Below are 23,988 nucleotides of genomic sequence, written 5' to 3'. Positions count from 1 at the left end.
TATAATAAGGAGGAGGGAGGAGAAGGACAGGTAGAAGGAGGAGGAGGACAGAGGTAATAAGGAGGAGGAGGAGAAGGACAGGTAAGAAGGAGGAAGGGAGGACAGAGGTAATAGGAGGAGGAGGAGAGGAGGACAGGTAAGAAGGAGGGAGGAGGACAGAGGTAATAAGGAGGAGGAGGAGAAGGACAGGTAAGAAGGAGGAGGAGGACAGAGGTAATAAGGGGAGGAGGATGATAGAGTTAGAAGGAGGAGGAGGACAGATAAGAAGGAGGAAGAGGAGGAGAAGGACAGGTAAGAAGGAGGAGGAGGACAGAGGTAATAAGGGGGAGGAGGATGATAGAGAGTTGGGAGGAGGAGGAGGAGGGAGTAGGAGGAGGAGGAGGACAGAGGTAATAAGGGGGAGGAGGATGATAGAGTCAAGGAGGAGGAGGAGGAGAGGGGTAAGGAGGAGGAGGACAGAGGTAATAAGGAGGAGGATGATGGTTAGGAGGAGGAGGAGGAGAGGGGTAGGAGGAGGAGGAGGACAGAGGTAATAAGGGGGAGGAGGATGATAGAGTCAAGGAGGAGGAGGAGGAGAGGGGTAAGGAGGAGGAGGACAGAGGTAATAAGGGGGAGGAGGATGATAGAGTTAAGGAGGAGGAGGAGGAGAGGGGTAAGGAGGAGGAGCAGGAGCCTGTTTGGTCAGTCCTGTCCTGGTATCTGCTTCCGTCGTTTTAGTGAGCGAGTGACACTACAGTACAGATGCCTGGCACCCGGGGTAGAGTCGCTCATTGGCCAGCTAGGCGGCACTCCCTCCACTACCGCTCGTCCAACCACGCTTCTACTTCTGCCGATCACTGCCAAACATTCACTGGTGGTCACTACTAGTCACTACAGTGTCTTTTACCCAACGTCTGTGTCACTTTGTATTGCAATCCCTGCTGTTTTGACTGATTCCTGACGTCTTCGCTCGCCACCCCCCCTCATGAAGCCAACGGTGTCGTAAGTTTCAACTGCTAAATCGTTCCTGATATCGCTGTTTCACCGCTAGTTCTATAACTTTTATGGTGCCCCGACTCTCTGAAAACCACATCCTGACTACCAACAATTCTGTACTGTGTTGTCTATAAAGCTGCCGTAAACGTAAACAAGCTTCCCTCAAGAGCCGTCAGCCACCAAGTTTGTTTTGTCCTGCAGCAGAACTCGACGCCGTAAATTGTGTTTTGGAACTGAAGCATTACGTCGCATCTTATGACACTTAAAAAATATCCGTGAACCCGTGATCTTTGGAAAGTTCTACTTGACTTTTTTATGAACTAACATGAAACAATAGATCTGCGTTCGTATGTGGTGGAACTTATAGAAGACACAGAAAAACTCTTATGTAAACGCAGCAGAATGTATTAAAAATGAACTCTCCTGCCTGACCTTTCGGGTGCTGGGGTGCTGAACTTTGTGTGTCTGTGTGAACGATAAAACACGACATTCACTTTCCTGGACTTGGAGATAAAAAAAATAACTCTTCCTGCATCTCAATTCTCTGTGACCGTGGAACTCTCTTGTGTGTGAACGCGGAACTCTTTAATTATTGGAGTACTGGCGGCGAGCTGATCCCTTCAGAATGATGTTGAACGCTGAGACGGCCACCTCCTCCTCCTCCAACGGTGTTGCTGAAGAATGTGCCGAAGAGGAAAATCCATCGCACTCCTCGGCCCTCTCCCCGACCGACCCCGTGTCCTTAGCCAGACTGCACCTCTTCAACGCCGCCTACAGGTGAGTCATTCTCCTCAACGCCACTTACAGTGAGTCATTCTCCTCAACAGTGGCTATAGGTGAGTCAATCTCAACACCGCCTACAGGCGAGTCATTCTCCTCAACGCCGCCTACAGGTGAGTCATTCTCCTCAACGCAGCTTACAAGTGAGTCATTCTTCTCAACGGTGCCTATAGGTGAGTCATTCTCCTCAACGCCGCCTATATACAGGTGAGTCGTTCTCCTCAACGCCGCCTATATACAGGTGAGTCATTCTCCTCAACAGGTGCTATAGGTGAGTCATTATCCTCAACGCCGCCTACAGGTAAGTCATTCTCCTCAACAGTGGCTTTAGGTGAGTCATTCTCCTCAACAGGGGCTATAGGTGAGTCTTGACGTGTATCTGTAGTCCCGACCTTTACCCCGTGACGCTAAAGATACGTTTTAGGGAAAAAAAAACACTGGAGCCAAATCCGAACTGCCATGTTAAAAGAGCGGCCTTGGGTTTGGTGGGGCTGGGCTAGGTTAAGTTTAGGCTGTGTTAGGTTATTTTTGGTGGGGTTAGGTTAGGTTAGGTTTGGTTAGGTTTCATTAGGTTAGGTTAAGTTTAGGCTGTCTTAGGTTATTTTTGTTGGCGTTAGGTTAAGTTATGTTGGGTTACGGTGGATTAGGTTAGGTTAAGTTAGTTTAGGCTTCGTTAAATTAGTTAAGTTATGTTGAATTAGTTTAAGTTAGGTTGAGTTACGTTACATTAGGTTAGCTTCAGTTTGGTTAGGTTAAGTCAGGTAGAGTTAGATTAAGTTCACTCGCTCCAGTACTCTGCCGGTTCATATCCCTGATGCTCAAAGCGTTTGTTGTGAGATATTCTTAACAGTCAGTTGAAAATCCTAACAGAGTGATTCAGCTTTATTCTACCCGTCACACACTATCCGCCACATACTATCCCCCACACTCTATCCGCCACACACTATCCGCCACACTCTACCCGGGCATTAGGAACCTTGAGTATAGAGACAGATTACAGCATCTTAATTTGCACTCCCTCGAGAGACGTAAAGTGAGGGGCGATATGATCGAGGTGTATAAATGGAAGTCAGGGTTAAACTAAGGTGATATAACAAAGGTACTCAAACTATCCAACCAGGGGCGAACTCGAAGCAATGGTTTTAAATTAGACAAATTTAGATTTAGGCGCGAGATAGGTAAACATTGGTTTGAAAATAGAGTAGTGGATGAGTGGAACAAGTTACCAAACATCATCATTAACTCGAATACGCTGGATAGCTTTAAACATTTGTTGGGTGGATATATGAGCGATAGGGGTTGGGTGTAAACGAGACTGTCCAGTATGGGCCAATAGTCCCCATTCATATGTGATCTCTTGTGTTCATATCCCAAATAAGCCTCACCGTCTTCCTCTGAATAATTACTAATTTGGCTTTCATATTTTGTGTTAGGGCAGAGTACGATGATGAACGGGAATATTCTAAGTTATATTGCATATGAGCTAAGTAAAGGGTCAATTACACACATTATCTTTAGTTAAAATAACTGAGGATACAGTTGAGATGATGGATTCATTTCTATAACGTACAACGAATTCGTTTACTTTTTTTTTTCGTTTTGATCCAAATAATATTGCTTCAGTCTTTGCAAGATGTGAGGATAATTCGTTGCTTATAAGCCACTGTTTGCATGACTCTAGTTTAGATGATAACCCGTTAGCTATATAATTTACATCTTCACCTGACACTAAAAGAGCGCTGTCATCAGCATACAACAACAGTTTCCAATTTACACTAATAGGCATGTCATTTACACAGAAAAGGAAGAGCAATGGTCCCAGGATTCTCTCTTATGGGACTCCACAGGCTGTCGACAAGAGTATTGACTTGGTATTATTTGCAACTATAATTTGTTTTCTATTATGAAGTTAATATTTACACCAATCTATAGATGCAATGCCAAGCCTGGATTTTTTCATTTAGTATAATTATCATAATCCGCTGCTCTTTCCAACAGTTTAAACACAACACACACGATACTAACCGACCTATAGGACTTCGGATCTGTTGTTTTTCTTATAATTAGATGTTACTCTGGAAAACTTACGTCCATCCGGCACAGTATTGGTGCTAAAGGAAAGGTTGTTTATGTTACACTGGTGTGTTAAAGTCAGCAGAGATGTTATTATTAATACCTGTGCTCTCGGATAGGGTCTAGTGCAGTATGGAGTTTAAGTCTGTTTACAGCGATGCATATCTGTAGCTAAAGTCGAACACACTATTTACTCCTGAACTGCCTACGTCTCCTTACCGAGTAACTACTACTGTACTAAAGATCTGGCCAGTCGCTGTTAAATACGTTCTGGGTTATAATACTGTATAATCAAACGAAATATCCGTAGATAACACCGAAATAACCGGCCTGAGGGGAATGCCCAGAGGAAGCTGGAGATATCTGGTTTCAGTATGTTACTATACCAATCACCCGCTCGTCCAGAACCGCCCTGATAAGGGGAGGGGACCCAGTAGTTGGCCCGTGAGCTGGTAACTCTTCCTCTGTCTGTTGTTCTGTTTTACGATTTAGATAGATAGATAAATATTCAGTGAAGTCGTCATACAATTTTACACTTGGTTCAGCGTGTACATAGCCCGTGCAAGTATACAACTGTATGCACAAACAGTGCAGGTATACAAACAATGGGTGACAGAAGTAACTCATCTCAGGACAACAAATCTAACGTCAGATGTTTATTTATTTATTAATTTTATTTATTTATTGATGCAATGTTGGAGATGGACGGTGGTGGTGATGGTAGAGGAGAAGGTTGCTGGTGGCGGTGATGATGATAGTAGTGTTGGAGAAGGAAGCTGGTGTTGGTGGTGGGGAGGAGGGGATTGGACCCACGCAAGATAAGAGGTCTTGGAACACAACCGGGAACAATTTCCTGCTGGTCCGGGTACAGCCTTCGTTCACGAGAGGTACTGAACTCCTGAGACTGTAGCTGCGGCCAAGACCAAACTCCACGACACACACCTCAAACATCACACTCTCACACTCTAAACACACTCTACAGCACCTAACTCGAACATCACACACTTTCACTCTAAAACACCTACAGGCATTCTGTCTAGACCGAAGTGGCTGGGGATGATAGTTTAACTAAGGATGATGGTTTGACCCCTTGAGGTCGATGGTTTAAAAGATGCCCATTGCTTCAAGGAAGATTGGGTTGGGTTGGGTTGGGTTGGGTTAGGGTAGGGTAAGTTTGGTTAGGGCATTTCAGGTTAGGTTAAGTTATGGTAGATTATATAAGGTTAGGTCAGATTAGATTAGGTTATGGTAGATTAGATAAGGTTAAGTTATGGTAGATTATATAAGGTTAGGTCAGATTAGATTAGGTTATGGTAGATTAGATAAGGTTAAGTTATGGTAGATTAGACAAGGTTAAGGCAGATCAGGTTAGGTTAGGTTAGGTTATGGTAGATTATATAAGGTTAAGGCAGGTCAGGTTAGGTTAGGTTTTGGTAGATTAGGTAGGGTAGTTTCGGCTAGGCTAAGGTAGATTAGATTAGGTTAGGCAACGTTTGGGTTAATATTAGTCTGGGTTAGGTTAGGGTAGATTAGGTTAGGTTAACTTTCACCGGAGTGTCGCAGACGGAAACAACAGAGGGTTTTTATTGGTCGTCCATGTGATGCGTTATTTTTTGTCTTGTTGGCGTAAAGTGGCGGTGACTCTCTGACGTGTTTTTACAGCTGTCTGTCTGTCTGTCTGGCTGCCTGCCTGTGTATCTGTCTATGTCTGTGTGTATCTCTTAGTTCCTGTCTAATGTCTCTGTGCCTTGTTGTTATTCTTCTTTACCATCATCATCTGCTTTCCACATTCTTATCTCTTGCTTAATAAGTGACACACACACACACACACACATACATACACACACACGAGAGAGAGAGAGAGAGAGAATAATGCAAAGAAGAAGAAAAAGACTTTGAGAAAAGCAAAATAGAATAAGAAGACATGATTGACTGTACCATTTGAACAAGACATGATTGACTATACTATTTGAACAAGACATGATTGACTGTACCATTTGAACAAGACATGATTGACTGTACCATTTGAACAAGACATGATTGACTGTACCATTTGAACAAGACATGATTGACTGTACCATTTGAACAAGACATGATTGACTGTACCATTTGAACAAGACATGATTGACTGTACCATTTGAACAAGACATGATTGACTGTACCATTTGAACAAGACATGATTGACTGTATCGGTAGGGCTAATCAAGTGAAGCTCCAGTTTACAAGGCATGACGGACAGTATAAATACTCAACAGGAAACGAATCCACACACACACACACACAACTGTTGCCTTTATCACTACTCCTTGTCCTTCTTCCTGACGGAGTGTCGTCGCCCTGCCTTACCACCACCACCACACGACAATACCCACAGCCTGTCCTCCTACACCCTCACTAGTAGATAGATAGATAGATAGGGATTTCTTCAGTAAAATCGTCATTCATATTAATAACTGGTTCAGCATGTCTATCTGTCTATCTATCTATCTATCTATCTATCTATCTATCTATCTATCTAACGCTTGCGTCTACACAACACAGGAAGTACACAACACAAACACACACTTTGGGAACACTTGTACGGAAATTCTTTACTTTCTCATTTTATTTTATTGTCAAATTCTTAAAACCATCTTGAGGGTGACAGTCTCTCTTGAGCAAATTAGTTTATCACGTAAAGAAGACTGTTAACTGTATTAACATCACGTATATAAGACTGTTAACTGTAGATATACATACAGTTCAGTGTGTGTATAGACAATGCGGGTATACAGTATGTGAAGTGTGAGGAACAGCGTGTGGTGAAGGTGGTCACTTACAGCTTATTCATAACAAAGAGTTTGATGAGTCAATCCTTACTTCCTCCCTTCCTACGCTCGCCTGGCACGACCCTCACTGCTGATCATGACTACAAGCCCAGCACAGCACCACGACCCTCACTGCAGACCACGACTACAAGCCCAGCACAGCACCACGACCCTCACTGCTGACCATGACTACAAGCCCAGCACAGCACCACGACCCTCACTGCTGACCACGACTACAAGCCCAGCACAGCACCACGACCCTCACTGCTGACCACGACTACAGCCCAGCACAGCACCACGATCCTCACTGCTGACCACGACTACAAGCCCAGCACAGCACCACGACCCCACTGCTGACCATGACTACAAGCCCAGCACAGCACCACGACCCTCACTCACTGCTGACATGACTACAAGCCCAGCACAGCACCACGACCCTCACTGCTGACCGACTACAAGCCCAGCACAGCACCACGACCCTCACTGCTGACCACGACTACAAGCCAGCACACGACTACAAGCAGCACCCTCACTGCTGACCATGACTACAAGCTCAGCACAGCACCACGACCCTCACTGCTGACCATGACTACAAGCTCAGCACAGCACCACGACCCTCACTCCTGACCATGACTACAAGCCCACCACAACACCACGACCCTCACTGCTGACCATGACTACAAGCCTAGCACAGCACCACGACCCTCACTGCTGGCCACGACTACAAGCCCAGCACAGCACCACGACCCTCACTGCTGACCACGACTACAAGCCCAGCACAGCACCACGACCCTCACTGCTGACCATGACTACAAGCCCAGCACAGCACCACGACCCTCACTGCTGACCACGACTACAAGCCCAGCACAGCACCACGACCCTCATTGCTGACCATGGGTCGGACACCATAGGTAGGGGGCCATTGGATGTCCGCTTACGTATAAAAAGTCCGGTTTAAAGAACAAAGGATAAGCTATGGGCTGGAGGTTGGAGATAGTAAACCCTGGATAACAGGACGTGGATAAGGAAACCTTGTAGGACATGCGTAGGAAAACAGGATAGGGCGCCGTTCGTTAGATCCTGCTGATATTCAACTAGACTAGCCACACGCTTCCTACAGCCGAGGCATTACTGTACACTGTAGTCAGATTTTCATCGATTCGTATATGGTAAATCGACTTTCCCTAAGCAACGAAACGAAGTTAATGGCTGATAAACTAACAATGTAACCAGACTCTTCGGAAATACGTAAATGTATAGTCTAAGAGTCTTTAAGGATCAAAACGCCTCGGCTCCTTACCTGTAAAAAATGCCATCTGCATGGTGATTAAAAGAGGATTCAGAGGCGGCATTCCTTACTGTGTTCAACCCCTGCTAGGTGACTCGTCTTAGGTTAGATCCGGTTATGGATACATCTCAGGAAGACAATGGTGTCATCACCCACAATGAATAAACAAACTTCTCTTTTACGTTTTTTATGTCTTCCACTCTCATCAGCAGCCTGCACTATACAGTACAGACTTTACCTCCAGCCTGCACATTACAGGCTCTTCCTCACATTATACCACAACTTTACAACCTGTTTTATCATACTTCACCACCACTCTACATTACAGGCTGTTCACTTCACCACCACCATCCTATATACCAGTACAAGCCAGCCTACACCATTACAGGCTGTTCCCCTGGCCTCACCTTCACCCCTCACTTCCTCAAGGAGCTGAGTGAGTCACAAGTCCTCACTCACTCACGTCATGCCTCTCTTACACAATGGTGAGGTCCTACAGGGGCAAGTAACAATCTCTATTTATAAACCTGAATCATTAACTTTTGAGAACACGGAAAATGTTTTGTTGTCCAAGTTGTCTTGTTCTGTAACCTTCTTGTGCTGTAACCATCTGCCTTGTGCTGTAACCATCTGCCTTGTTCTGTAGTCATATGTCTCGTTCTGTAGCCATCTGTCGTGCTGCAACGATTTGTTCTGTAACCATCTGTCGTTCTGTAGCTATCTGTCGTGCTGTAACCATTTGTTCTGCAACCATTCACTTGTTCTGTAACCATCTGTCGTTCTGTAGCCATCTGTCGTTCCGTAGTCATCAGTCTTGATTTACTGGTTTAAAACGTGTTTAAAAATTTTAAGTGGAACGAGGTTAAAAGTATACATACATACATACATACATACATACATACATATCTAAGCAAATTTTTCTCCGCATGATCACCGTATAAAAAATCAAAATAACAAACAGGTCCAATATACTCAATCAATTATACTAAAAACAGGGAATTTTATCAATAGCTTATTTCTCTTAATATTATTTACTGTACCCTAGTTTTCAACAAATCAGTCAGGCTGTACTGTAGTGAACCCAACATCCTTATAATTATACTGTGTCCCCCCTCTACCCTATGCTGTATTCACTGGAATTATACCCCGTTGTAGTAATTTATCATCGTACATTTTGTGAGGAAAGGTTTTAGTAAAATACGAAAGGGCGAGTAAAGAGTGTGAGAGATGTATCTTGCTTGTGGGTGAAGCAACAGGGAGACGAAAACCAAGTTATCCATCTGCATTTATATCAAACCGTAATAGGATGCGCTTATCACTTGTTTTCCCACTTGCTCTTAAATTCCTGTTCTATAAGACGGAGTACTTATTTGATATATATTTTAAGACATAAGTGAAGAAGGGAAAGACTATGATAAGCTTGTGTGTGGTGACCATCTTGAAGGAGTTGCTCTTGTAAACTCCGCCCACCACTCTGACTTCGTCCTGCCTCCTTACGCTTGGCTCCTCCCCTTCCACCGTTCAGATACCCGCCCTAAAACATTATAACTTAGACTGGTAGATTCATATAGAATGATAGAGAAATCAATAGGTAGATAGATAGATATTTATACATTAAAATTGCCATACAAGATAAAAATTGGTGTAACATCTACATAGAAAGTGCAGGTATATAAACAATGTACTGTACATAGACAATACAGGTACGCAAATAAGGGTAAACAATTGACCGCACCTGGTGTGCACCAGGCCAAGACAGCATCGATACAAACGTTCATTACGTATTTATATTACAAGGAATTACAGATACCAAAAAAAATTCAAGTTGTGTTCGCTGTTTCTTGGAGGAGTTGCTAAAGACAGTCTCTGGTTCTCAGCTCTGGGATGTGGGAGAGATAAACAGCACGTTCTTAGTAATGTGACTCCTTCAGTGCTGCTTAATATAAAGGTGGCGACATGAGGGAGGGAGGGGGCAGAGAGGGGTCAAGGTGGACGAAGGAGGGGTCAAGGGGGGTTGGGGGTACAGAGAAGACGCGAGGGGGAGGGGGGTCGCTAACTTGATCCCGAGGCCTTCCCATTACCACTCCACCTATAGTTGTATACTGGCGCCTAACTTTACGGTTTAAGGAAGTGAAGGTGGTCGAGTACAGTGTCGGATAACTTTCCTCCTTGTGTGCTGAAGGCTTATTAAAAATATATCTTATAGAATGTTTGTGTTATAACAGCAACATTGTCCTCACTTGCTGATATGTGTGAGGTCTATACCACAAATGCGGACAATGTTGCTATTATAACAAACATTCACGCGATCATCGCATAAGACAGTGTGTATACTGTACTGTACAATGCATTTTTTGGCGACATCCAGCCAGCCTATGTAATAATATACGATTTTGACACTGTCTCAAAATGGCCGCCGTGCCAGTGTGAGTCAGAGGTATAGTAGAGCGTGCGGGGAGAGAGGGAGAGTTAAGGGCAAGTAGTGGTGTCCCTGAGGGTCTCTTATCATCACTCGCGGGTCCTTGATAGCGCCACCAGGAGACACCGGATACGTCCCTGTTGTTCCAGCTGATCCTACCTGACGCAACGCCCGGCCTGGCCCTCTAGTGCTGCTAGAGTACGGACCTGGCCCCTCTAGTGCTGCTAGAGTACAGACCTGGCCATACAGCCTTCTACTCACAGATAGCTGCTAACATCCTTTCCCTCCCAACAGATGGTCCGTGCAGCCAGAAAATAGCCAGCCAGAAGAGTACCGGGTGAAGTGGGAGGGACACATGCACCATCTGTCGCAGCAGGTGGCCCAGCTAGAGAACGACTCCGCCTCGGCTGACGTGACAGTGGCCACCAAGGGCATCAACATCCCCTCCCACAGGATAGTTCTCGCTGCCGCCAGTTCCTTCTTCAGGGGCGTTCTGCAGGTGTGTGTGTGTGTGTGTGTGTGTGATGATGATGATGATGATGATGATGATGATGATGATGATGATGACGATAATGATGACTGACGATGACAATGTTTCCGACGATGATTATGATGACGATGACAGAAGGTTGCACTAACAGATGGAAAGAAAGACGAGTTGATAAAGTAGGAAATGAACCACAACGACATAACAGGAAATACAAACTGACCCAGAAAAACCCCGAGTGTTGTGCAAGAATGTTTCTCTTATTACACGTCTGTCTCTATCTCTCTACCTCTACCTCTGTCTCTACCTCTACCTCTGTCTCTATTATTCTACCTCTACCCCTATCTCTCTCTCTCTACCTTTATCTCTCTACCTCTACCTGTCTCTACCTCTACCTCTGTCTCTATCTTTCTACCTCTACCCCTATCTCCATCTCTCTACCTCTACCTCTGTCTCTATCTCTCTACCTCTACCTCTGTCTCTATCTCTCTACCTCTCTCTCTCTCTCTCTCTCTCCTTCCCTCTTATTCCTCCCTCTCTCTCACCTCTACCATTATCCTCTCCAGGAGGTTCCAGTGAGCCAGCACCCGGTGATCGTGGTGAGGGACACAGATCCCCGCCACCTGCGTTATGTTGTGTCCTTCTGCTACAGCGGCTCCGTCAGGATACCCCAGCAAGACGTAGACCAAGTACTGAAGGTAAGTCTTGTGTCTACATGTACTGTACAGCTTCGTCAGTAGACCCCGGCAGGATATCAACGAGGTCCTTCAAGAGCTTCAGATATATACACTGGCGGGATACAGTCTCAAACACACTCGAATATTCAGTAGCATCAAAGCGAATAGTTACAGTAGCTAGATAGATAGATAGATACAAAATAATACGCTACATAATTCACTATGCACACACTCCAGTAGCAAGCCAACTACCAAACTACCAACACCACCTATCACCACCAACTATCCCACCACTAACCACTACCACCACCAACTATCCCACCACTAACCACTACCACCACCAACTGTCCCACCACTAACCACTACCACCACCAACTATCCCACCACTAACCACTACCACCACCAACTATCCCACCGCTAACCACTACCACCACCAACTATCCCACCACTAACCACTACCACCACCAACTATCCCACCACTAACCACTACCACCACCTACCAACACCACCCACCACTTAACCCCCATCGCTAATCACCACCCACCACTACCCATCACTACCATCGCCTACCACCCACTACCACCTACCTACACAAATAACAACCACTCCCGCCTCCTACTACAACCACCTACCCCCACCACTAACCACCACCCACCACTACCACCATCTACCCCCCCCCCTCAACAGACGTAGAATCACAGTCAAGCAAGAACATGAAAGCCAGTTCATAGACTTCATCCATGACTGGTACAAGGACTACAAGCCTGACAACTACTAAAGTTTCCATGATGATCTGATAGATAGGACTTATGCATACTTCACCAACAATGCCTCCACCAAAAAAAGGAGAAAACGTTGTCAGCATAATGGGAACAGGCAACAGCAGTGCTATAATGACCCTGAGCTGAAAAAACTCAGGGCTAGGGTCAGGAGGGTGGGTAAGAGTTACAAACAAATTAGAACACCTCAAATGTTACAATTGTATCAAGCTTCCCTTGCTGCTGTCAGGGAACGTGTCAACGAACTCAGACAAAATGCATGGGAGACATATGTCAACAGCCTGAACCAACACACATCCCTCAGCAAAGCCTGGAAAGACATAAACATAATCAGAGGTAAAAACAGTAGATACGTCTCCCATCCAAACCCTCTGCAAAGGTCGAATGAGCTAATAACAATGTGGGCTCATGTGTCTAGCTATGACATGTTACCAGCTAGGACTCGGGGACTCCTTGATGCGAAGTCTGTAGAAAGAAGTAATCATATTAGCTTTATGCTGGGTAAACAGCACGATGAGTGTGATGTTCCATATACTGAGTGGGAGCTTGACGCCGCCCTCGCCAGGGGTAGGTCTACTTCCCCTGGAGAGGACGGAGTCACCTACAACATCGTTAGACTACTAAGGCGCGTGCCAGGCAATCCATTGTTGGTATTGTACAATATGAGTCATGCCGAGGGCCAACTACCCACATCATGGACCAGCAGTATTGTTGTACCAATACCGAAACCAGGACAGCCTGATGCTTTTCGTCCCATATCACTAACCAGCTGCCTGTATAAAACCTTTGAGAGGATGGTTCTTGGCAGACTCTTATATAGAATCAGAGAACACATGTCTCCTAACATAAATGGCTTCACCCATGGTAAAGGTGTACATAATTGCATCACCACATTCCTAACTGTGCATGGTGATGAAAGGCACAGATACGCCACATTTCTTGACCTAAAAGCTGCATTTGATATTGCCAATAGGCAACTGATATTGTACAAACTAGCCAAAATGGATATAGGAGGTAGGCTGTTACACTGGATAAGTGGTTACCTAACCAACAGAAGGACTGCTGCACTGTTTCAGGGTTACAAAAATGAAATTAAAGATATGCAACTTGGTACCCCTCAAGGTGGAGTACTTAGCCCCACTTTGTTCAATGTTCTTATGAATGCATTATTAAATTTAATACCAGACAACCCCAGCAATATCTCAATCAGCTATGCTGATGATATTCTTATACATACTAAAACTCATTGTGAAATGCAAACCACCCTGAACCATGTGTACGCAGCCTGTGAGAACCTCGGTCTTATTATCTCCACTGAGAAAACTAAGGTGTTCAACAAACAAGCTGGTAACCGCAAACGCGGCCCCGCCAAGTTCAAGATAGGTAACAACACTATTGACTATGCTTCTTCTTTTAAATATCTTGGTGTTTCCGTCCCTTGTACCCTACCTGCCATAAAACAGCTAACCCGCCAATGTACTGACAGACTGAGACCTCTTAGAAGTGTAGCGGGGTACAGCCCGCACTATGGTGCTAATATTAGAATTGTTAAAACAATGTACCTAGGCTATATAAGATCTCTGATAGATTACCACGCACCAGCCCTGGTCATTCGTGACGGGAAAGGCGTTGACAAGCTCGAGAAAATGCAAAATAAAGCCCTCAGAATTATCCTAGGATGTCCCATGAGCACTAAAGTACTTAATATGAGGAAAGAACTAGGTATACCCAGTGTTAAAGATAGAATAATTGAAGTCAACCTCATGATAGCCCTGAGGCTTCTGCGTGGTGATCCTGATAACATTGTTTCCTTAAAATTGCTAGAATGTATGAACCATGGGACTACTGAGTCTAAATGGATCCAAACTACAGCTACACATATGAAGATGTTTGGACTAGACCACTTGTACAAAGTTGAGACACAACAGCGCTTCCTGCCACCCTGGCTGACAGTTCCCTTCGATATCACAATACCGACGTATCCGCCTAAAAAATTAATTATGCAAAGCATTTATCTCCAACACACTGCCAAATTGAGAGCTCTTGAACACATACACACTCTACAGACTGATGATAATATCACACAGACCAAATACACTGATGGAACTCTTAACACCGCCTGTGGGAGGGCTGGAAGTGCTATTGTTGTGACTCAACCTGACGGTAATATAATTGAGAAAGGAGTTAGAATTAACAACTGGGCATCCACTCTACAAACTGAATTAGTTGCCATACTCACAGCTATTAAATTCATTGAAACCACTGTTACTGACAGTCTCATCATCACTGACTCTCTATCCTCACTACTTGCCCTTGGCACCCTCGACTCAGGTTGTCACGCTCTTGTCTCTGAAGCCAGACACAAATATGCGTGCCTTGTTGACCGGGGTGTCAAGGTCAAACTGTTGTGGATCCCATCTCACATAGGCCTCATAAAACATGACAGAGTTGATGCCCTCGCCAAACTCGCGTCTAACAAAGACACCGTTGAATACAATTTGGGTCTGTCAAAAAGAACCCTTAAAACTGTAATTAGGAAAGAACTTATTGATGCGTTTGACGCAAGTAGACTAGTGCAAACAAGCACTAGTCGATCCATAGGTTACCATGATGAGATGTATCAAGTGAAACATGTATATGGAGCAAGTAACAAGATCACTAGATTACAAGATGTTGTAACCGCTAGATTAAGGTTAGGATATAAGTACCTTTGGCAGTATGTTCCTCAAGCAGATGTAAACAAAACTAAATGTAAAGTGTGTGGCCATACATATGGCCACACACTTGAACACTACGTCCTCGACTGTGTGAAGATAAAACCTTTTAGGGACAGGTCCAAGCACACTGTGTGTGAAATGGCACAACACTTCATCTCTAATGGCAAGATAGCCGACATATTAAGATTGTATCCACTTTTTTGCACTTAGTAACTATATCAATTCTCATGTACAGAACCAAATACGCAATGTGCTTGAATACCTCTCACGTAAATGTGAATAACAAAGTGTGAGGCCAGACATACTGCCTCACACGCCTGTACTCACGCATTTGTGAATAAGTTACCCTTTATGTATAGAACTAAACAAATAATGTAAATGAAATACTGTGTAACATTCAGTGCCATAATATCCTGACAACGGGGGTTAATTATTATGACCCTTTGTAAACCCTACTCTGTAATCCTTTTGCGCTACCGCTCACAGGATGAGTGTGGGGTGCACATTAAAGTAGCCGCTGTAAGCGGCAAAATCAAAATCAAAATCATCTACCCCCACCACCCACCACTACCACCACCTACCCCTACCACCCACCACTACCACCATTCACAACTACCACCACCTACCCCCACTACTAACCACCACCACTACCACAACCACCACTAACCACACACTTCTACCACCAGTTAGCACAAGACTTGGAGATCAGCGGACTGAAAATAGTGAGACAGGAAGAAGAATCCTCCGACCCACCACCGCCCACCACCACGCTCCGCAACCGCTTCTTCCGCCCACCCTCGCCCACCAGGTTCACTTTCACGCCGCCCATGCACGTCCACTCACCGCCCACCCTTCAGGAGCGTTGTGGCAGCTCCCCGGGACCTAAGAGAGCCAACACGCCTCTGGATCTACAGGATACACAGGTGAGTGAGCGCAGGTACAGGTGTATACACAGGTGAGTTAGCGTTGGCACAGGTGTATACACAGGTGAGTGAGCGCTGGCACAGGTGTATACACAGGTGAGTGAGCGCAGGTACAGGTGTATACACAGGTGAGTTAGCGTTGGCACAGGTGTATACACAGGTGAGTGAGCGCTGGCACAGGTGTATACACAGGTGAGTGAGCGCAGGTACAGGTGTATACACAGGTGAGTTAGCGTTGGCACAGGTGTATACACAGGTGAGTGAGCGCTGGCACAGGTGTATACACAGGTGAGTTAGCGTTGGCACAGGTGTATACACAGGTGAGTGAGTTGATGTATACACAGGTGAGTGAGCGCACAGGTGTATACAGGTGAGCGCTGGCACAGGTGTATACACAGGTGAGTGAGCGCTGGTACAGGTGTATACACAGGTGTGAGCGCTGGCACAGGTGTATACAAGGTGAGCGTTGGCACAGGTGTATACACAGGTGAGTGAGCTGGCACAGGTGTATACACAGGTGAGTGAGCGCAGGTACAGATGTATACACAGGCGAGTGAGCGCTGGCACAGGTGTATACACAGGTGAGGTGTAGCGCTGGCACAGGTGTATACACAGGTGAGGCACAGGTGAGGTGAGTGAGCGCTGGCACAGGTGTATACACAGGTGAGCGTTGGCACAGGTGTATACACAGGTGAGTGAGCGCTGGCACAGGTGTATACACAGGTGAGTGACCGCAGGTACAGATGTATACACAGGCGAGTGAGCGCTGGCACAGGTGTATACACAGGTGAGCGAGCGCTGGCACAGGTGTATACAAAGGTGAGTGAGCGCTGGCACAGGTGTATACACAATTGAGTGAGCGCAGGTACAGCTGTATACACAGGCGAGTGAGCGCTGGCACAGGTGTATACACAGGTGAGTGAGCGCTGGCACAGGTGTATACACAGGTGAGTGAGCGCTGGCACAGGTCAAATTACCGGCCGATCAGTTTGACGTCAGTAGTGGGGAAACTTCTTGAATCAATTATAGCAGATAGCATCCGATCGCATCTAGGGAAAAGCAAATTAATCTACGACTCTCAACATGGGTTTACAAAGGGAAAATCTTGCCTAACAAATCTGCTAACGTTTTTTGGAAAGTCTTCGAGGTAGTAGATAATGACGAAAATTACGATGTTATTTACTTAGACTTTAGCAAAGCATTTGACAGAGTACCGCATCAGAGGCTTCTGAGAAAAATTAAGGCTCATGGTATCGAGCGGAAAGTTTTAAATTGGATAAAATCATGGCTCACCGATAGAACGCAGAGGGTCAGCGTAGATGGTGTTAAATCTGAGTGGGGCCGTGTAACCAGTGGGGTTCCCCAGGGGGTCAGTACTAGGCCCACTCTTGTTCATAATCTACATAAACGATCTAGATACTGGGATCAGCAGTGACATAAGCAAGTTTGCGGATGACACCAAAATAGGGCGGCAAATTAATTCAGGGCAGGATGCAAATGCATTACAGGAGGATCTAAATAAACTGCAAGGGTGGTCTGAAAAATGGCAAATGAAATTCAACACCAGCAAGTGCAGCGTACTTAATATTGGAAGAACAAATACTTATAATGTATACAGCCTTAACAAGGTCAACCTAGAGAAGTCGACTTGTGAAAGAGACCTAGGGGTACTTGTAAGCCCGGACCTACGGCCTAGAAAACAGTGCGTTGATGTTCGAAATAAGGCAAACAGAGTATTGGGTTTTATATCTAGAAGTGTAAGTAACAAGAGTGCAGAGGTCTTATTGCAACTATATCTTGCGCTAGTCAGGCCGCACCTCGATTATGCGGTTCAGTTCTGGTGCCCCTATTATAGAATGGATATAAATTCACTAGAGTCGGTGCAGCGAAGAATGACAAAAATGATTCCGGGACATAGAAACCTTCCATATCAAGATAGGTTAAAGAAACTTAACTTGCATTCCCTAGAAAGACGAAGAGTGCGGGGAGATACAATAGAAGTATTTAAGTGGGTGAAAGGAATCAATAAAGGGGATATAGATAAAGTTCTTATAATATCCGAGCAGGATAGGACTCGGAGCAACGGATTCAAGTTGGATAAGTTTAGGTTTAGGAGGGAGATAGGAAGAAACTGGCTCACAAATAGGGTGGTGGACGAGTGGAACAAGCTTAGCAACTTTGTAGTAAGTGCAGGAACGCTGGAAAGTTTCAAAAGGAGGCTAGATAGATTCATGGATGATAGAGAGTGGTAGTAACTCTCGACAGGAGCTGCCATGCACAGGCCAACCGGCCTATTGCAGACTCCTTATTTTCTTATGTTCTTATACACAGGTGAGTGAGCGCTGGCACAGGTGTATACACAGGAGAGTTAGCGTTGGCACAGGTGTATACACAGGTGTATACACAGGTGAGTGAGCGCTGGCACAGATGTATACACAGGTGAGTGAGCGCAGGTACAGGTGTATACACAGGCGAGTGAGCGCTGGCACAGGTGTATACACAGATGAGTGAGCGCTGGCACAGGTGTATACACAGGTGAGTGAGCGCTGGCACAGGTGTATACACAGGTGAGTGACCGCAGGTACAGATGTATACACAGGCGAGTGAGCGCTGGCACAGGTGTATACACAGGTGAGTGAGCGCTGGCACAGGTGTATACACAGGTGAGTGAGCGCTGGCACAGGTGTATACACAGGTGAGTGAGCGCTGGCACAGGTGTATACACAGGTGAGTGAGCGCAGGTACAGGTGTATGAAAATCTCGTAAAAGATGTTGGGATTGGAGACGAACTAGGAAACAGTGATCATAAAGCCATATATTTTAACATAATATGAAATGGCAGGAAGAAGGAAAATTCGGCCTTGATCCCGGATTTTAGGAAGGCTAATTACGGTAGCTTAAGGAGAGACCTAAGGGATGACCCTATGGTCAAAAGATTAATCCCCCCCACACCTCCAGAAACTGTCAACTTAGGACGGGAGAACCCCGAATTTAATTTAGCAGCTACTTATGAACAATTTATTGCGACAATCCATAATGCTCAAAATAAACACATCCCTAAAAGAAAATTCAGATCGATACGGAACCAACCAAAATGGATGAATAATAGACTCTTAGATCTTCTAGGGAAAAAGAAAGGAGTATATAGAAAAGTTAAGAAAGGCGAAAATCACTTACTTGGTTACTATCAGAACCTAACAAGACAGGTAAAAACAGAAATTAGGAAAGCAAAGAGAAATTATGAAATCAAGGTAGCAAACGAATCGAAAAATAACCCCAAAGCTTTTTATCAACTGTATAAATCAAAGGTTAGAGATACAATAGGTCCCCTTAAAACTACGCCAGGAGAAATGACTGATGATGAGTTAGAAATGTGTAGTACGTTAAATAGTCATTTTCGCTCCGTATTCACAAATTAAAACCTAGCACAGTTTCCAGAAGTTCATAAGGTATATAACGACAGTATAGAAAATATGTTGATGAATATCAATATTACTAGTAACGATGTGCTTAAAGAAATTAACAAACTGAAGCCTCATAAATCGCCTGGTCCAGACGAGGTATATGCTAGAATATAAAAAGAATGTAGAGATGAGCTGAGTAATCCATTAGCAGTTTTATTTAATAAGTCATTAGAATCGGGCCTAGTGCCAGAAGCTTGGAAACTTGCAAATGTAGTTCCGATTTTCAAAAAAGGTGATAAATCAATTGCATCAAATTACCGTCCCATTAGTCTCACGTCAATCATAGGCAAGTTGCTAGAGTCAATTATTGCTACGAAAATCAGAAGCCACCTTGAAACATTCAACTTAATTCATTCTTCTCAGCACGGGTTCACCCAGGGACGTTCTTGTCTCACAAATTTGCTTAGCTTTTTCTCAGAAGTATATGAAGCGGTAGATAATGATAAGTCATATGATATAATTTATTTAGATTTCAGTAAAGCATTCGATAGAGTCCCTCATGAGAGATTGATAAGGAAGGTAGAAGCACATGGAATAGGTGGATTATTATTAAAATGGATTAGGTCATGGTTAACTGGTAGGAAACAAAGAGTCAGCATAAATGGATTTAAGTCAGACTGGGGTGCGGTCAAAAGCGGAGTTCCCCAGGGATCTGTATTAGGCCCTCTGCTGTTTGTTATATTCATTAATGATCTTGATTTAGGTATAACTAGTAGGATTAGTAAATTTGCAGATGATACCAAAATGGGGAGAGTGATAAATTCAGACAGTGACTTTGAACACCTTCAAAGAGATCTAGATACCTTACATGAGTGGTCAGTAGACTGGCAAATGAATTTTAATACTGATAAATGCAAGGTACTACAGATAGGGAAGACGAATACAAACGTTAAGTATAAACTAGGTAACACGGAAATAGAAAACTCAGATTGTGAAAAAGATCTAGGTGTATTTGTTAGCAACGACTTGAAACCTAGAAAACAATGTATTAGCGTTCGCAACAAGGCAAACAGGATTCTTGGGTTCATATCTAGGGGTGTGAGTAACAGAACTGCTGACGTTATCTTGAAACTTTACCTAGCATTAGTGAGGCCACACATGGATTATGCGGTTCAATTCTGGTGTCCTTATTATAGAATGGACATAGATTCTTTGGAGAGAGTATAAAGAAGAATGACAAAAATGATCCATAATATTAGAAACCTTCCATATGAAGAAAGACTGAAAAGCTTAGGCTTGCATTCATTAGAGAGGCGTAGAGTTAGGGGAGATATGATAGAGGTGTTCAAGTGGGTAAGTGGGATTAACAAGGGTAAAATGGAAGATGTTCTGAAGCTCAGTAATAACGAAATAACTAGAACAAATGGCTTTAAATTAGATAAATTCCGATTCAGAAAGGATATAGGCAAGCACTGGTTTGGTAATAGAGTTGTGGATATGTGGAATAGGCTACCGAGTGCTATAGTAGGAGCGGGGACGCTAGGGAGCTTCAAGACGAAGTTGGATAGGCACATCGAAGTGCTGGGATGGGTGTGAAAGGGATCTGCCCTGTATGGGCCAGTCGGCCTCCTGCAGTATCCCACTTTCTTATGTTCTATGTTCTTATACACAGGCGAGTGAGCGCTGGCACAGGTGTATACACAGGTGAGTGAGCGCTGGCACAGATGTATACACAGGTGAGTGAGCGCTGGCACAGGTGTATACACAGGTGAGTGAGCGCTGGCACAGGTGTATACACAGGTGAGTGAGCGCTGGCACAGGTGTATATACAGGTGAGCGCTGGCACAGGTGTATTGTGTGTGTACTGGGAGAGAGATATGGATAAATAAATATATAGACGGACAAATAGACAAATAGATAAATACACATATAAATAGGCAGACAGGTAGACAGATAGATAAGTAGATAGATAAATGTAGATTGATAAATAGACAGAAGAAGCTTCATATTTCCTCCAAAATAACAAACAACTCAATAGTCTGCACAAAGTTACACACAGTTTCTATTTTAACCTCCAGAGCAAAAAACGCTGCAAGGTTGAGCCATTGTCGACCAGCAGAGGAGAGAATGATTCCCCTTCGTCATTAGTGTCGCCGCGTTCCACGCCACCAGGGTCTGCCCCCCCACACCTGGTCAGTCATGCCCCCAGCACCCCCTTCTTCAGGAGTCATCGCCTCACTCCACCACATTCCGCCCCGCCACAGTCTGTCAGAGAGCTGTCCTCCTCCCATGATGCTGTAAGTCTTTCTTTCTATCTTTCTTTCTTTCTCCATTTTTTTTCTTCTGTCTTCTTTCTATTTACTTCTTCCTTCTTTTTCTTATTTCTTCTTCTCTTCTATCTCCTCCTCTTCTATCTCCTCATTTTCCTGCGTTTTCCTTTTCTTACTTCTCGTCTTTCTTTCTCATTATCTTCCTTATTTTTATTTTTATTCTCCTCCTTCCGGTTTCTTGTGTTCCTTCTTTTTCACCCTACTTCTGTACTGCTTTTCCTTCCTGTTCTTCCTTTTTCCTCTTACCTCCTTTTCCTTCGTTTCCTCTTCTTCCTCCTGTGCTCTTTGACTTCACCAAACAGTAATGGTCATTTTAATTATTTTCACATATATCTAGTTCCTAAATGGTCGTGTCTACTTGTTATTATTATTCTCTGTTTTGTGACCTGATTTGACCTTAAGGGTACTGTACTGTCTAAACCTCTGGTGACCTTTGACCTCATCTTATTTTAGCAGCAGTTAAAAACCTTTGGCTTGGCCTGATGATTCTTGACCATATCTTATCATCCAAAGACTTAACTATACTCGTATATATCTGATGACCTTTGACCTAACCTTCCTTGGTTTACAGGATCGGTTGTCATCATTAAGTGTGGTGCCTTCCTCTCGCCTCATCCAACCTCGACACCAGCCGCTGCACCCACTACCCGCCCACTCTTCCCCCTCCTCCACTCCTTCTTCCCCCAAGCAAGGTGTCCCCTCCCCTACACCCCTGGGAGGACCTTCGACCTCCCCCGCCCATCTCACTCTCCCCAACGCCCCCGCCTCCTCCTTCTCCCAAAATGAGTCACAAATCCCATCCACGCCCACAACACCCACCACACCATATACTCCCACAGTACAGAACGGTAAGTAGCCTCGATCACACCCCCACAGGTTAAGAGGGTCGTATCACAGGATTATTGTGTGCATTATGTGGCCATAGAAGACTTTTATACTGTGTTGTCTTATATTTTTTCCATCTTCGTTTCCCTCTATCCATCTACCCTCCATTCTTCCATCCATTTACCCTCCATTCCACCATCCATCTATCTACCCTCCATCTGTCCATCTACCCTCCATTCTTCCATCCATCTACCCTCCATTCCTCCAGCCTTTATCTACCCTCTACCCATAAATCTATCTACCCTCCATCCCTCCTTCCTTCCATCCATCTACCCTCAACTTATCTGTCTACCCTTCTTCCCTGCCTCCCTCATCTATCTACCCTCCCTCCCTCCTCCATCATTCTACCGATCGTCCATCTATCTATCTATACCTCCCTCCCAGCCATCCCTCTATCTAACCATCCCTTTATCTAACCATCCCTCCCTCCCTAATCTATCTACACCTCCCTCCCTCCTCCCATCCATCTACTCTCCATTTCACTAAGTCTCCTCTTCCATTCTCTCCCCGTCACAGAAGCAAGTAACAGAGGTATTGGTTCATCAGGAAGCAGTGGTTCTCGGGTACTACTCTGGCGGTTCCTACTTGATCTTCTCCACAACCCCAAATATACACCTATCTACATCCGCTGGCTAGACCGTCCCGCTGGCATCTTCAGGTGAGAGATAGACAGATATATTGTATCTTCAGGAGAGATAGACAGCTATATTGTATCTTCAGGAGAGATAGACAGGTATATTGTATCTTCAGGAGAGATAGACAGGTATCTAATATATATTAACTTCAAATAAAGAATAAACAGGTTTGGTAACTAAAAATAAATATAAATCTACCAAAAAATACAAATAAAATAGAAATGTAAATTTTTGACAAACTGAAAAACCTAACCTAACTCCACCTAACCTGTGTGAGGCTGATATGAGGGGTAGTTAGGTGGAAACTCACTGACCTAACCAACTTGACCTGTTTTAATAAGATACAGTGAGACTTATTATTGGTTCAGTAAAGTCGCCATACAAGTTTACATTTGGTTCAGTGTGTGTGTGTGTGTGTATATATATATATATATATATATATATATATATATATATATATATATATATATATATATATATATATATATATATATATATATATATATATATATATATATATATGCTGATCACCACAAGGAAAGAAGAAAACACGAAGTTCCCAAGCGCTTTCGTGTAATTCACATCTTCAGGGGTGAGTACAGACTAAAGAGAAGTACAAAACAAGGTGTATATATACAGAGGAGGGTGAGACTAGGTCCACAATGGTCAGGTATTAGGTAATGACCCTACTAATCTTTAAATAGCACGGCAACGGTCGGTAGTCAGGTCAGAGGGTAAGGTGACCCAACCTTCTCACCTGGTTACAAATCTTCTTAATTACAAAATTGTCCAGTTTGTACATGCCATTA

The 23,988-nt window shown here is 44.3% G+C and overlaps 1 protein-coding gene across 1 annotated transcript; it reads left to right on the top strand.

Moving 5' to 3' along the window:
* Positions 1 to 723: 723 nt before the first annotated feature.
* LOC121862938 (ETS translocation variant 5-like) lies at positions 724 to 23,202 on the top strand (the record flags this gene model as incomplete). The annotated part of the gene is given in 7 exon segments (XM_042361383.1): positions 724 to 1,752; positions 10,637 to 10,841; positions 11,396 to 11,527; positions 15,689 to 15,925; positions 21,408 to 21,626; positions 22,231 to 22,507; positions 23,061 to 23,202. Coding segments are annotated over 7 exon segments (1,364 nt in total), but the record flags the coding sequence as incomplete, so codon positions are not given.
* Between the last annotated feature and the right edge of the window lie 786 nt (positions 23,203 to 23,988).

The sequence above is a fragment of the Homarus americanus genome, unplaced genomic scaffold (genome assembly GCF_018991925.1).
Source record: "Homarus americanus isolate GMGI-L3 unplaced genomic scaffold, GMGI_Hamer_2.0 scaffold24922, whole genome shotgun sequence".
Taxonomy (NCBI): Eukaryota; Metazoa; Arthropoda; class Malacostraca; order Decapoda; family Nephropidae; genus Homarus; species Homarus americanus.
Note: the sequence above shows the minus strand (reverse complement) of the source record. Positions and strands in the feature narration are given on the sequence as shown.